Source organism: Macrobrachium rosenbergii, chromosome 20 (genome assembly GCF_040412425.1).
Source record: "Macrobrachium rosenbergii isolate ZJJX-2024 chromosome 20, ASM4041242v1, whole genome shotgun sequence".
Classification (NCBI taxonomy): Eukaryota; Metazoa; Arthropoda; class Malacostraca; order Decapoda; family Palaemonidae; genus Macrobrachium; species Macrobrachium rosenbergii.
The window spans coordinates 3,678,587-3,694,154 of record NC_089760.1 but is presented as its reverse complement, the minus strand read 5'-3'; the positions used below and the strand labels follow the sequence as shown (position 1 = coordinate 3,694,154).

The window sequence follows — 15,568 nt, the reverse complement described above, 5'->3', positions numbered from 1 at the left end:
GAGAAGAGGAAGGCATCCTTCCAGCTTAGCTTGGAACCCTTTTTTAAGAAGGTAGAGAGACCTGCAAGAGATCCAGTACCCTCTACCTCACATGCCTCTCCAGACTCAGCTGCCCCAGTGGTACCTCCAGCACCCTCTGCAGGTTCTGCAGAACTAGGCTTATCTGCCCCAGTATCTCCAGCACCTTCTGCAGGTTCTGCAGAACTAGACGACCCTGCCTCAGTATTTCCAGCACCTTCCTTCACCCAGTAGCCTAGTCAAGCCTGTCTCAGCCCCCCCTTTGCAATGCCCAGTATGTAAGCCAACCACAGGAGTAAAGGTAAGGAATTGTTTCTTTGTATTTACTGTACTGTAAATGTAAGGATAATATGTACCCTTGTACTGTATGTATGTGCTCAGGAATTGTTTTCTCTGTTATTTATTTTTTTATTTTCCCGATTTATGTCATTACGTCTGCTAAAATTCCGACTTCCGGACAAAATCAGGTTGTGTCATTGCCGTAGAAACGGATCTTGGACGTAAACTGAGAACCTTGTGTGTGTGTATGTAAAAAGTGATTTTTTTTGGTGCTGATCTTTAACATTTGTCTTAAGTCTTGTTTTCGTCATGTTACAAAATGAGTTATCATTTTGGTACACCAACTGTACTGCAGTGTCTATAGTTTCTTTTACTGAACTATTGTAAAAGAGAGATTATTTCAAAACTAAATAAAAACCCATACCTCTAAAACTTTTCCCCTGTAAGTTATTCGTATTAGCATATGATTTCTTTAGAGTCTATATATTTTCTTTGTTAGTATTGTAAGTGTTTATTGTAACTGGTTTAAGTTTAGTAAATACTGAGACATAGTCACTCTTAAGACTTATTACCTCTGAAAATGTACATCTTCACCACTAGTCTTTTATATATATGAATTTCCTTAGCTCTCATCACTTTCTGAACTCTGCATTGTGTCCAAGGCCACTTTATTAATTTGTTTTATAGATATTAAAAGTCCTTTCTTCATTCCGGAGAAAAGTTTTGTCCACTGAAGAAGGAGCTTGTGAAATTTTTGCTCTGACTATTGGAGCCATATTAATATATTTTGGTCTTTCAATTCAAATGTTTAACGAGATATTTGGCCCTCTTTCTACTTATGGATACTGTATTACTCACAAGTACCTTAAAATGTTTTTTCATGTCTGTATGTTATGGTAGTTAGGTAACCTGTTTGTTATCTCTCACTGCACCATCTTCATCATTTCTGAATCAAATCAATATTTTTGCAATGTGGAGTGCCAGTGTACACACTAAAAGCTCCCCGTTGGGTGCAGCGATGATTACTTCTACCTTACCTTACTTTATAGCATAGTTAGACTGACCAAATAATGAGGCTGTCAGAGGCAGCGGTTTGTATTTATGAAACAGTGTTTTAAAGATTACATTAGTGTGCAAAGCTAAATTTTGTAAAGTAAAAGTTTTTAATATTCTGAATGCATTTTGATGGAATAGTGACATGCTGACAACAATATTTTATTTTTAGGGAAATAAAGAGCAGTTACGTGCCAAGGTAGCAGAGTTGAGAGATAAAATGCGTAGTATGGTACAAGATGCTGCGAGGAAAGAAGCTCTTCTGGCACAACTGAGGAGTCAGTGTGAGACTATGAATAAAGATATTAATAGGTAAGTCAGTCATCATTACACTATGATAATCTTTTTATACTTAATAATTATGCTCTTCTAATGATCCAGTTGTATTAAGATGGTAATGAGTAGCAAGACAGTTCTTTTTTGATTGATACCCTCAAGATATTTAAGGGCTGAAATTCAATGATTTTGATATTCTCTTCAACACTGATGTATAAGAGTAACTCATTATGTACTGAAATTACGGTCAGTACCCCATGTATGATGAGGCACATGTGTTTCCTCGAAAGACAGACATAATATTGGGTAGTTGGATAGTTTCTGTATCATTCTACCATCAGTAGACTCCCAGTGACAATATAGTTCTTATTTAACTAAGCCACATTGTTACGTTTCTCTCTTTCGTTGCATGGGTATAAATCAACACTATATGAAAGAGAAAAACTATAAAAAATCTTTAGTAATTTTTTTTATATTTATTAGGTAAAAAAAGGTAAAAACTACAGCTATTAGAAAGTTTATGAAGGAAAATCCTATGAGGCTTGGTAGTCTATACACAAGAATAGTTCATGTAGTGTAAGCCCAATAACAGTTCAAATGCCAGTAAAAAAATTACAAACCAATACTGTGAATATCAAGGGGGGAAAACTTCATAAACTGATAAAGCCAAAAGAAACCCAGATTGCTCACAACACTGTAGGTGGCTCCATGAAGCAAATAAGCATCAGTGAATTTATTAACATAATATTCATATTAATATATTAATTTTGTTACATGCCTATCCACAAAATCATCTGCAGTGCTCTGCATATGGTGTTTACACAGTCCTCTATGCTAAGCAGTCCTCTTCTTCCTCCTCTCATAGTATTGGTTCTAAAATCTTTTGATCTATGCAGCAGAGCTTTGACATATTCTACTCCACTATTCCTGTTCTGTACCTGATTACTGTCATCGACCAGGTGTTCATGGCTTTCACCACGTTTCAGAGTTGAGTTTTGGCTTGAATATTGCATTTATTCTATGCATGCGTTCTTTCCTGACCTTGTCCTTCATCTCGTGTTGTTTCACTGCTTGTCCTTCTATTATCCCCAGGTATTTGTACCATGCATCATTATGTACTTGATGGCATTTGCATTGGGTTGCTGTATCCTTTCAGTCCTTATTACTTTGCCTCTGTATGTTGACTAGGGCACACTTATCCACTCCAAACTCTATCTTGATATCTTCTGATGCAGTTCATACATCCAGTTTTATTATTATTATTATTATTATTATTATTATTATTATTATTATTATTATTATTATTATTATTATTATTATTATTATTATTATTATTATTATTATTATAATTATTATTATTAATCCAAGCTGCAACCCAAGTTGAAAAAGCAGAATGAAGCAGGCCCAAGGGCTCCAATATGGAAAGGAAGCAGTCCATTACGGAAAAATAAATACAAAAGTAAAGAATAGACTTGAGATGAGAAAAATAATAAAGAAAAGTAGATAAGATAGAACAGATAATTAAATGAGAGACGTGTGTGCTTGCTCAAAAAAAAAAAAGCAGTTGCAATTTTTGGAGCTTAATGATTCAACCTATGACCAGGAAGATCATTCAAAAATTTGGTCACACCTGGGTCAGAGCACATAGAAAACTGTGCAGAAAATAAAAGATAAGACTTAGATTTAACTGCATATCTTGTACTACACATAATCCAGGAGATGTCATTGCAAAGGATGGTCAGAGTTAAGAAAGATTTTATGGAAGCATGCACAATGAGCCAGTTGATTGATAAGATATTAATGGGACCAAAGTTTTATCCTATAATTTGAGGAGTAGAGATAGCTGCTGAAGGCCAAATCGGTGAGCAGTATCAACATATGGCAGAATAAAAGTTAAAACACTTCCTGGGGTTTCTTGGATCTCAAAAAATCTTGAAATAATTAGCATACCAAATTCTTTTGCACAGTTGAAGAAGAAATAGACCAGAGGTATTGGTTAAAAAGTGAATTTGCTATCAGGAATGACACCGGTGCTTTTGAATGAGTTACTTGAAACGAATAAAATATTGGGAAAAGATCTGGGTGGTGGGGATCCAGTGTACTAAACTAACAAACATACTTTTCAGTTTTGTTTTGGTTCAATTGGTTAAGAATTATGGATGTGTCAAGTAAGTTTAATAGTTAAGAAGAAACTTCAACATAGTAGTTTTGGATTTCCATGCCTTAATAAGAATATTATGTGAAGGTTCAGAATAAGAGGAAAAGGAGTGTTATCATGTCATCATTCAAGGTAAGTGAAAAGAAGTAATATTAGTTAGTCAGTTAGGTACATTAGTGTCTTTCATAAAGTGTTGGACTAAAGAATGACGTTTCTTCAAGTTGTGTTTGGGGGATGGTACTTTATGTAAAGTACTACTGAATCATCTTGGTTTATTTTTAGGCTCTAAAACTGCTAGCTAAGGTTATCACATTTCTTGATTACTACTTAGATTGTGGTATTGCATTTACTTATCCTTTAATTTGCCTGTTAAGAATATTAATAAATAAATTTTAATTTGCTTTTTGTTCGGAAACTAAAAATGTCTCCCAAATAACTGAGGGGGCATATTTTTCCATAGTATTTTTCCTTTTTAGTGATCTGGTCAGTAACTCTTGAAATGAAATGTAAATATTATTAGAACAGTTCTCTAGCATTTTCTCAAATTTTTTATAGCTCAAACACACTATTTTTCAGGTCTGTGTATACAAAACGCATAATTGATATTAGTGCTAAAGTGCGTAAACAGAAAGAAGAGATTGACAGAGTGCTTGCTGACACAAGAACTATTCAAAAAGAAATAAATACCATATCTGGAAAACTAGAAAGGACATTTACAGTAGTGGAGGGTTTAGCATTCAAAGTAAGTACTACAGTATAATTATGCCTCAAAATTCCTTGGCATATTGTTTTTATTCTACACTTTCACAGGATTTACATGCATGTTATTATAGTTAGATAATTTTTTATTTGTTGCTCATTCAGCCTGCTAATATGGCAACATAAGTTACCCCTTACTCCAAAAGGGTATTAATTTTGACCACACTTATTCTAAAAAAGATATCAAGATCAACATCCTTGTAATTTCTTGAGTGTAAAGGGAACAGTGTTTGCCAGAACTTCAAGGCATGTTGAAGGGTGTATTCCCTTTGATACTGATTTATTTAACTGCATATTACAGTAATCCTTCTACTGCTTCACTGGATTAGAATTCTCTGTCATTCCATTGTATAAAGGTACAGATTACACCTGGGCCCATAGGCTGGAGGAGAGAGGTGGTGTTGGGAGGGAGGAACTCGAGCTGGACTCCCTTGTAATAAAGATCGAGAGGGTGGTCACCAGCATTATCCACGATCAGCAACACCTTGAACTCCGTGCCCAAGTCACTCAGGCATTGCCTAACTTAAGGGATGAAGCTCTGATGGAACCAGTACGCTGTAAGGACTTTGGTGATCCAGGCCTTAGGGTTATGCATCCAGAATGCAGGCAGCAATGCCTTGTTCTTATTCTTGAGGGCCCTTGGGTTTGCAGCCTTGTAAATGAGGCCTGGTTTGAGCATGAAGCCAGCTGCATTCCCACACATTAGGAGAGTAACCCTATCCCCTATCCTTCTGGGCCTTGAATCCAGAGGCTTCAGCTTCATCCTTCATGAGGTATGTCCGGGAAGGCATCTTCTTCCAGAACAGGCCAGTCTCATCCATATTGAACACCTTTTCTGGGTGGTAGCCCTTTTCCTCGATGATTTTCTGGAAGGTCTCCAGGTATTTTGCGGCTACTTCAGTGTCTGCAGAAGCTCATTCCCCATGCAGAGAAACCAACTTTAGGTGGAACCGCTTTTGAAATCGGTGGAACCACCCTTTGCTGACCTGGAAACCTTGAGGTGCTGATGATGGTCCTGCTTGGGGCTCTTCTTCTTCTTCTTCTATAGGGGCAGGTTCATCGAAGCATAAGAATTCTAATTTCCCTTCTTCATCGCCTTCCTGTGCCTGTACTACGTCATTGCCTTCTATAGCAGTTGATAACTGCTGGTAGAGTTGTCGCGCTTTCTCATGAATGATGGAGTTGAGGGGCATGGTCTTCTTCCGGCAGCCCTTTATCCAGAACGCCAGGGCAGATTCCATCTTCACAATTGTTTTATCCTGCACTGTCACAACTGTTTTTGCACTACCAAAGAAGCTCATGCTTACAGACTTTTGTATCTCCACCTCTTTCTTTATATATCTCTATCTCACCGTGCTCTCACTACCATTAAAATGGTGGCCAGCTTCGGCAAAACTTTTGCCCTCCTTAAACATATCAAGAACTTTCACCATCTCGAGTTTCATAACCCTCTTCTTTCTTTTGGGCTCTTTGCCAGAAGCCTTAGAAGGAGCAGGATGTTTTTAGGAGGCATTTTAGGGCCGATTACCACTGATACACAAAGATTAAGAACCTGCAAACAAAGATCCATGATTTCACCCGATCAGAAGATGCTACGTACTACGCGTGAACTGAGAAGGATGCCGTAGATGCGGTCTCCCAGAATTCCATTTCATGAGATGGTCTTGAGTGTTCAGCCAGTCAATGCCAAGTGAACAGCCAGTAAATGCCAAGGAAAATGAATGGCGCTCTTGGATTGGCTGCTTTGCAGATGACAGCCAATAGCGTGTCGAGTATCATTGGTCCTGGGTAGACAGCTTCCAAGCATCTCGAGTTCTTTGTATTTGCGAAGAGGTGGCTTGCATGAAGCACCTTTTAAGAAAAACAAATATATGTTATTGAAATTTTCCTGCGTTTACATTAATATATTACAGTACTGTAATATTTGAAGCTTAGTAAATGTTTTTCATCATAAAAAATGCATTTGTAGTAGTCACGAATATGTACTTAGTACATACATGAAAATGCTACGTACCGTGGACGTAAACATATGTACCCTGCTATTCTCATTGTCTTACATATTGTAGATATGCTTTACGTACTACCTGTGGTACTGTGCTAAGTATCCCAAAAGGCTTTTTGTATGTAATATTTAAAAATCATCTTACGACAAAACATTTAATTAAATGTACAGTACTGTATGTGCAGAACATCAGTGTTAGTATTCGTACACGCAATAGTACTGTGTGTATACTGCAGCGGCAAATGACCCAGTGTAACTCGGTTTATTGCTATCTCTCATTTGTGCATGTTTTGTGTGTACGGTACTACGGACTAAGAATATTTTTTGAAATCATGCATTAAGATGTCCTCTAAACGCTCTGCTTCTTCTAAGGCCTCTGGCAAAGAGCTAAGCGCCAGAGGACGTTACAGTTAATGACTGATGGGAAGAACGTAGACATGGTTGGTATGTTAAGAGAGGGCAAAAGTCATGGAGAAGTAACAATTTCATGGTCTGTACAAATTTATTAAGAAAGTCAGGCAGCTGCAGACAATGATAAAGGCATTGAATAATAAAAAAAGGGCCACAAATGTTTCCAACACCATTGATGAGATCATGCAGCTGTACCATACCACCTTCATTGCCATGTTCAAACTGAGAAACTGCAGTTTTATGTAGCTAACCATCTGTTCAACTCCCCCTCTTAACAATTTGCTGATCATAAGATGTAAGCTCTGATTAGCTAGGTCTGTTGTTTTTGCTTCTATACTTACATCTGCTAGTATTTTGGTGTGTGCCGCTACCGATATTTGATTATTGATTATTTATCAAAATACATTAATATTTATCAAAATACATTAAGTGCTCAGGTTTGTCTGATTATGTGAATTTTGTTTAGGTTAAAGTGAAGGCAATGTTACACATATTCAGCAGAAAGAGTTGAAGGATCAGGGCAAGTTTTGTCGTGTGTTACAAGTGTCAGAGGCAAATAAATTATTCCTTTAATATTCATTCCAGATTTAATTTCCTTGTAATAATTTACTTTGTAAGCATTTTATTACCATTATGTATACTATATTACAAAACTGCATTATTTATGTGTATGAAGCATTGTGGCTTTATAGTAAAAAATATTGGTAGTTTATGGGAGTTTAGTTTAAAAAACCACGTGGTTTTGAAGATTTCAGGCAAACCGTCTCACAGTATAGTTTCAGTCATAGCAAACATTTACTTGGCTAGATTTTTTATATATTGTAACATATTACCAATAGATAGAGAAAACATTTACTAAACATCAGTAATAATATTTTGTTGCATAAATATTAGGAGATAGATAGATAGGTAGATAAATTTATTGACCATAAAATTACAATACTGTACTTTTATAAAAAAATATTCAAAATTACAATATTTTCATAACTTGCAAATGATAATTTTTTGGGTCTGATTAGTATATAAATATCATGCAAAATGACTTTGTAAAACTGGGAAGCACTCCAGAAAATAACAAAGTAAATTACAAAGATGACAACGTTTAGTGACATCATTAATATTTAATAAATTATACCCACACCTGCTCATGAAATCCATGACAACAAAATACCAACATGAACTGTCAATGTAATGCGCAACATCTTCCTAGCGCTCTTGCATATGTTATGGATGGTTTTACCCTCCAAAAACCAAACTGGTTTCACAGGTAAACTATATGCAGGTAATCCTCAGTGACATGCATTTTCGGTTTGTATTTGCCCACAAGTACATTGTCGTTTTTTCATTGGAAGGCGTCCCCTTCCTCATCTGTTCCAGTGTCCAGTTTCCATAGCTAGGGAATGAGCACTCAGTTGTATGCGAGTGTGTTGATACTCTTTCAATCTCGTTCACCTTAGCTTGACCTACGGTATATACAGTGAATATCATATATATTAAAAAATTGACATTTATTTATTTATACAAATTTATCCTTGAGAAGGTGGATTCTGAAATATTAGTCTGGATGATGCAGTTGCTAGTTACTATTCAGAATACTTTGGGCTCAGCTAAAATACTCTTGGTGAGCATTATCAGGCTTTTATTTATTTACCACGCATTTATAAATCATTATGGTGTTAGGCAGACTAACCAGCTTTTGAAGGTTAATTCCTGTGATAATGCATTGCTTTCAAACATTAATTACTATTTTGTGCAACATTTTAGGAAGCAAGCAGTAATGAAAGAGCTCGGCAGATCTACAGGGCTGTTGCTGCTGTTCATGAAGGATGCGGCGATTTAGTGGATATTATACGTGAAACAGGAGCCGTTCAGAGAGACATCTCTGATCTGCAAGAACAGGTACTGTAATATATATAACACAAATAGTTTCAAATGTAAAAGGATAATATTTTCTTGATGTAAAATATTGTCTTTTTCATGGCTGTATCATGTGCAGTGATATTCAGGAGACCCAATTTTGGTTTTCTCCGTTTCCTAATTCTGTATACGGCTGAAATGTTTTATAATTGCATAAAGTCTATATGCGTTTAAAATATAAGTTAAAAGCATTTTTAAAAGCATTTTTATAAATGTATATACATATATATATACATATATATATATATATATATATATATATATATATATATATATATATATATATATATATATATATATATATATATATATATATATCAAAGAAAACATTTTGTAATTCACATTCCTATTTTGAAAATTTTGTAATTCACATTCCTATTTTGAAAATTTTTTTAATACTGTTAAGGTTATTAGGTCTACTGTTATGTGTTGTAGAGGTAATTACGATGACCACTTAAAGTAGCAGGTTAAGCGCACTGGCGTTGATGGCACTGCTAACCTTATCACATTGTGCTTTGAGCTAGGCAATAAAAAAAGTAAGTTCGTGTCACATAGATTACGAATTATACCAGGACATAAAAGAGATCACATTTATATACCCATAGGGAACATTGTGTTGGCTGTGAATTCGCAAACTTATTAGTATGTATGACATTGGAAATAAAAATTTTTTTACCTTACTTGGCAACCGTTACATTGAGCCTGAGAATTTGGACAATAAGAAGGATCATGTTATGTCACACTTGAGCGTTACTGTAGCAGAAATATAAGCAGGCTCTTGTATCTGCTGGAGACAATCACATATTGACAAAATTCTTGTACTGTCCTGCAGTGGTGACCAATAACACCAATGCATACGAATCTGTAGATAACATTCAAGTTTCCAGAAATAACAAAAGATATCTTATGGATATGGCATTTAATCTTAGCTTGCTTTGCCATTTTCTTGTAAAATTTCAGTAGGGAGAAAGGTTTAAAGGGTAAAAGATTTAGGTTATTCTGTTAATGTAGGAAGTACTCAAATGTACAGTGGTTATTTACAAAGAAGTGTGCATTATTCTATAGATTGTATAAAATATGTGAAATAAATGCAAAGGAAATGACAGTGTAAGGGACTGGACATGCTGGTTGAGTCTTCACTGATGACAGGCTGCAATCGTAGTGTTGAAGACTCTTCTCCCTTGCAACCTGAACTGTCTGACTAGGCTTTCTTTTGGACCATTGACAGATGATTTGCTATGTGTTCCATCTGGAGAAGTAACTGATGAAAACAGAAACTGACGTTGTAGTCCATGTGTGTGTATATTTATTCCTTGGACTTCAGAAGTACTGGAAATGGTTTCTGTGACAACACTGTTGAACTGGCAACATCAAGAGTACCTTGTGTGGGCATTCTTAGTACTTTGAAAGAGTTCCTTTTATGGAACTTCAGAGAGGTGTGTCTTGTTAATTTTGGGGCAACAGGGATGTCCCTATACAGGCATTAATGTTCTTGTGCAATATTATGACACCTTCCCACACACTAGGAGAGTTATAACAGCTAAAATTTGTCAACAGATTTCTTCAAATAGTTATTTTTTTGTACATTGATCTTGAACCACTGGTCATTGTGTGTATTATCAGTGTTCCTCTTAACTGACTCTGCGGCAAGGGTGAATTTAATCTATAAAATACCAGGTAGGGTCAGCTTGGAAAGGTCCATTCATGTATTCAGCAAGAGCTGATTGTTTCATTTACTCTGCAGTTGCCTTTGTGACAGTTGCAGAAATTGAATGAGAGATACTCGTCAGAATCTATGATAAAGTGCATAGCAGGGGCTATCTACCATTGTTTGGCCTTGGCTTGTTTTCCTTATGCTTGACTGAATGACAAGGGAAGAAACATTCAGTTTCTACGGCAAACTCACATTCACCTTTGGCAAGTATCTCAAGGCATTAGCTTGAGATTCTATTGCTAATGCTATCTCTTCCCTACTTTGGCATTACATTATTACCATATATAATTCAAAAAGAATGGTTTGTATTTTACTAAAATTGAAACTGAAATGTTTAAAATTTACTATTTTCAAAGAAAATGGTAGGATGCAACCAAATACATGTGACAATGATGCATAGCTGCTCATGATAGTCATGCCTCTACTTAATTTTCAGGTTGACTTGGAGAAGGATAAAAAGGTAGAAGAAACTTTGGAACAACTAAAGACTGACTTATCTCAGGTCAAGAAAGAAAATGCAGCCTTGAAGCAACAATTCTCATAGTATGACAGTTGTCATTTACCAGTACAGTTATAGTATTTAAAAATATTTCATGGTGATAGTATATGTTGAGCTGTGTAACTCCTATCATTCCTGTTTATTTTGTTCCATAGTAATATTTTGGTAGATATTTTATGTACAGCACTAGGATGGTATTTTGGTCTACAGTAATATTTTGGTAGATATATAGCACAGTACTAGGATGATTTTTTAAGTTCTATTACAAACTGTGCTGATATCTTCTTAATAAATTGATACACATTTCATAGTTTATCTTTGATTGCCCTTCTAGAACTAACCTGGTATGGGTCTATAGTAGGAATGTGTGACAGTAGTTTTGTATTATGACTGATGTAGATGGTAACTCTAGTACATTTTATAATAAGTGATGACCAAATATTTCTCTTATAGTGGTACCAAGTTTAAATTTCAAGTACTGTTAATTTGTAATCATATTCTATGTATTACTATTTTGGCTTGAAAATAGGTTTTCATAGAAGTTCCATGTTTTAATGTAAACTGAAATGTATGTTTTTCTTTCCTTAAAAGGTCATATGATATATCTTTCGTCTAGAAGTGCCCTATTTTTTATTCTTACAAATATTTGTTGTAACATCTGTGCAGTATTTCTGTTAAATCTTCATGGCAAATGTAGATCATATGTTTTATTGATGATACAGCAAATGGAGTAAGTGAAAAAAGTTAAGTATACCTTAGTTTAACCAGACCACTGAGCTGATTAACAGCTCTCCTAGGGCTGGTCCAAAGGATTAGATTTATTTTACATGGCTAAGAACCAACTGGTTACCTAGCAACAGGACCTACAGCTTATTGTGGAATCCGAACCACATTATGATGAGAAATGAATTTCTATCACCAGAAATAAATTCCTCTAATTCTTCATTGGCCAGTTGGAGAGTTGAAGCGCTGGGCCAACAGTGCGCTAGCCGAAAGCTCTACCCATCCCTCCAATGAAGAACTGGGAGTAAGTGAAAGGTTTGTAGTATACAGCATGAGCTTTAGATTTTATGTCCCCAATGTAGATGGTGATAGGTTGGCATTAGGTGAAAGGACAATTTCAATGTCAAAGACCAACATTCTTGGTGAATAGTCAGTGTAGAAAAAAAAAAAAAAAAAAAAAGGTGCTCAGAATCATCTGGTGGAAGAGACCTGTGTGAAAGTTGACAATTTTTGTCAAAACCTGAGTTTCCTGGGACTGCAAATATCATTATTTGAAATGAGGTTAAATCTTCACATCATCAGGTGCGATTGGCATTTAAAAAATTTCAAATTACGCTTGGCCAACTCATTAGGACTGTCTCTGTAGTCACCTGTTTTCCCACCAGGTGGTGTTGGAATGTGAACAATTGAGTCAGAATTCTTCTGGCCGTCTGCTTCTGCTGACATGTCAATCAACCTTGTTGTATTTTGACGATTTCTGGCTAAATTTCTCCTGTATGGTATTGTACTTGTTTTATGTTTTTTGAATTATGTCGGCTACAACAAGCAAAGGCGAAAGCATTAAGCTGTATAGGATGAGTTTGTGGAACCGAATGTTACGGTTTTGCAGATGACCACGAAGCCCGTGTTAGCCTAGCTGAGGCATGAGTGTGGTTTTCTTGTCAAGAGAACGAATGATCTGATGAGATGATGGAATTTTGTGTAGTATCAAAAATACTAGAGGGATGATACTGCAACTTTTCGAGCTTCACAGCAGCACATAAGATACAGCCTAAGTTTTCTCTAGTAGGTCAGGTACTTAGGCCTAATTGTGAAGTGTAAGTACTTTTCATTGTGGTATTTCGTTCCTAGCGCTACAGCTTGATTACTGCAAGAGCAATATATGTTTATATATGTGTAATGTTTTTGCATGCATATATAGATAGGCCTGTTTATATATGTGTATTTACATATGTAGATATGTTATTGTGTGGTGTCACTGTTTTGTCTGCTATGTCTACGTTCAGGTCAAAAATCAGTATAGGCTACAATACTGTACAATAGGCTAAGCTACCCCATGTTTTACAATACCTTAGGCCAGGGTACCATAGGCCTAAATTCCATAGGTTAGGCTATCATACCTACGATATAAATACTGGCCTAATGGCTTTGTGGCCAACCTTCAGGACATAGGGGTTTATACATCAATCTATAACAGATACTATATTCTACTCCTCTGTCACCATTTAGGACATTTAATAATATTGATAATAGTTAAATATTAATCCTGAAAAGGCAGAGTTTCTTGATGTGTCAAACTTGTATCCTCTCCTTGATAGCCCTACTCCGAGGCTAATGGGAGGAATGTGTTTTCCTTTTCTCAACTCAGTTGTAAAGTAACAATTGTGTATAAATAATTTTAAGACTCTTATCTAAATGTCTTGAATCAGGCTATTAGATACTACAGCCATTTTTGCATGTCAGTTCCTTTTAGAATTTCCCAAACTATTCTTCAGTAGCCTTCTGGCTCACATTCTAAATGGTAAAATTTACAACGTAACCATAACTGATGTTTTGAACTCCCAGTTCAGGTAGGTTATGTGGCTCTTCAGTAGGCCATGTGCAGACTTTCAGAAGTGCCTGGCATAGCATTTAGTCGAACCTTAGGTAGTGATGGTTCTTAGGAAAGGATACTTGGTGCCTCTTGTTATTTCTTTTACCCCTATCATCTTACTGATATCCTTCTCTCCACACTCTTCACACACAGTTCAGAGTTTGGAAAGATAGATTGGACAGTTGTTATGCAAGGAGGCCATCGAGCCTTGGGCATTTCCTGCCTTCATTTGCCTCCCTTTTCGATGAGTCTTTCAGTTTACTCCTGGTGGTCTTTCTGAAGGGCAAAAGATAACTTCTGTCAACATGTAGGGGATGTACTTCCACTTCCCAGTATATCTTCACTTGAAGTAAAGTATTCTCCTGTAAGCTGAGGTTTGGACGACTGGTTTATTCTCACCAAAGGGTTTCTTGATGACCTTGTGGCTGAAGGAACTGTTTTATGTCTAACCTCAGGAAGGGTTTTTTGCTTATCTGGGGATGAAGGTCAGCTCTCTCTTGTTGGGGGTTTTCCAACAGAGAGATATATATAGCCAGTGTTATATAAGTAACTTACCAAGTAATTACATAGACATAGTTTCCAACTCGCATGGCAGCTTAAATTCAAAGTTCGCGGTAGCTCTTCAATTGTTTAGTGTAAGTGATTAGTCCCGCCCACTAACAGGAATACCAGGCACGACTTAGTAGACAACCTCATTCTGTTTCTGCTGTGCCCGATGTAAACATCGGGTGTTTGCAGTAGCTTTGTTCATTATTTGCTGGTTGTATAACCGGATTTTGTGAAGTATTACTGCTGATTTCGAGTAGCCTTCAAGCTTATAGCTTTCAGGATCAGTTTTTTATTGTTTTGTTATTACTGAGATCTGATTCAAGTTTGTAATTTTTTCGCTGCTGTAGCAAAGCTGCAATCAAGATTAAACATCATCTTTTCACACTTTCAGCTATCTTCAGTGGCTTTTAATCTCTTATCATGTATTATTTCTAAAACTATCAAAACTATCAATAAAGGTTATGTTAGTAATTTCCAGACACCATAATAGAGTATCTCCCTTCTGTTTAAATATACCATCAGACTTTCTTCCAAGTCATTTAGCATAATACTCCTCCCAAATTTCCCTTAAGTTATCCATTCTTCCCCCTCTTTTCCAAGTACTGTACCTTCAATATTTCAATTTTCACTTTTGATGGACCAGGTGCTTTGCCATTCTTCATTTTATTTGTAGTCTTCTTTGTCTCTACATACTGTATCTCCGTCACTGGCCCCTCCACTGTCCCAACCTCCCCTCTTTCATTTTCTGTTTAAAAGATGCTCATAATAGTCTGACCATCTTTACATAACAGATGTTATCTGAGATGAAGGAAATAAAGGCACATTCCTACAGTATCTGCTGACCAGTCCTCTTAAAAACTGTTATTGGAACATTTAAATGTCTTTTTGACTTTTAAAGCATTCAGTGTACAGTAAGGTTAAGAAAATATACAAAGCCCAGTTTCATATTTACTTAACCTTCATGTTTTAGAAAAATAACAAGACTGCTGTACAATAGAAACATTTGATTCTCAAGTTATAATTCAGATTTGACATCAAGAAGGTCATCGTCAGTGAATCTTTCGTATGGGTTGTTACCTAATAAACTACTCTCAGATTTTTGCAAAACTAAAACTACATCGGAAAGCCAATAAAATGCTTGGTCGATGTCACCCTCACATAAATAAGGAAGTCTTGTCCACTTGACTAGTTTGAAACCTAAACTTGGAAATACTTCTGTAGCAAGGGAATTCACCTGTTCCTCAGTAGTTGATCCAGAGATTCCCAGGTTTTCAGATGGTAAATTGTCAGCACTGCCTGTAAGAAACAATTATTATTAGTAACTTTTCTACTTTAAT

At 36.0% G+C, this 15,568-nt stretch overlaps 2 protein-coding genes across 7 annotated transcripts in view; one reads left to right on the top strand and one right to left on the bottom strand.

Annotated features, from left to right (window-relative positions):
- Window positions 1–15,568, top strand: part of LOC136848992 (coiled-coil domain-containing protein 22 homolog) — a 63,163-nt gene that overhangs the window by 47,012 nt on the left and 583 nt on the right. For all 3 annotated transcript variants that reach the window (XR_010856190.1, XR_010856189.1, XM_067121810.1), the window contains exons 10-13: window positions 1,523–1,662; window positions 4,361–4,526; window positions 8,721–8,855; window positions 11,024–11,130. Coding sequence is in view for 1 of the 3 variants with exons in the window: in XM_067121810.1 (XP_066977911.1) it covers window positions 1,523–1,662; window positions 4,361–4,526; window positions 8,721–8,855; window positions 11,024–11,130 (548 nt within the window). In the remaining 2 variants the exon portion in view is untranslated. The remainder of the gene's footprint in view (window positions 1–1,522; window positions 1,663–4,360; window positions 4,527–8,720; window positions 8,856–11,023; window positions 11,131–15,568) is intronic.
- LOC136848993 (protein-L-histidine N-pros-methyltransferase-like) overlaps window positions 15,167–15,568 on the bottom strand; it is a 323,363-nt gene continuing 322,961 nt past the window's right edge. For all 4 annotated transcript variants that reach the window (XM_067121814.1, XM_067121811.1, XM_067121813.1 and 1 more), the window contains exon 4: window positions 15,167–15,527. In XM_067121814.1, coding sequence (XP_066977915.1) covers window positions 15,247–15,527 — 281 coding nt within the window. In that variant the 3' untranslated portion in view covers window positions 15,167–15,246. The remainder of the gene's footprint in view (window positions 15,528–15,568) is intronic.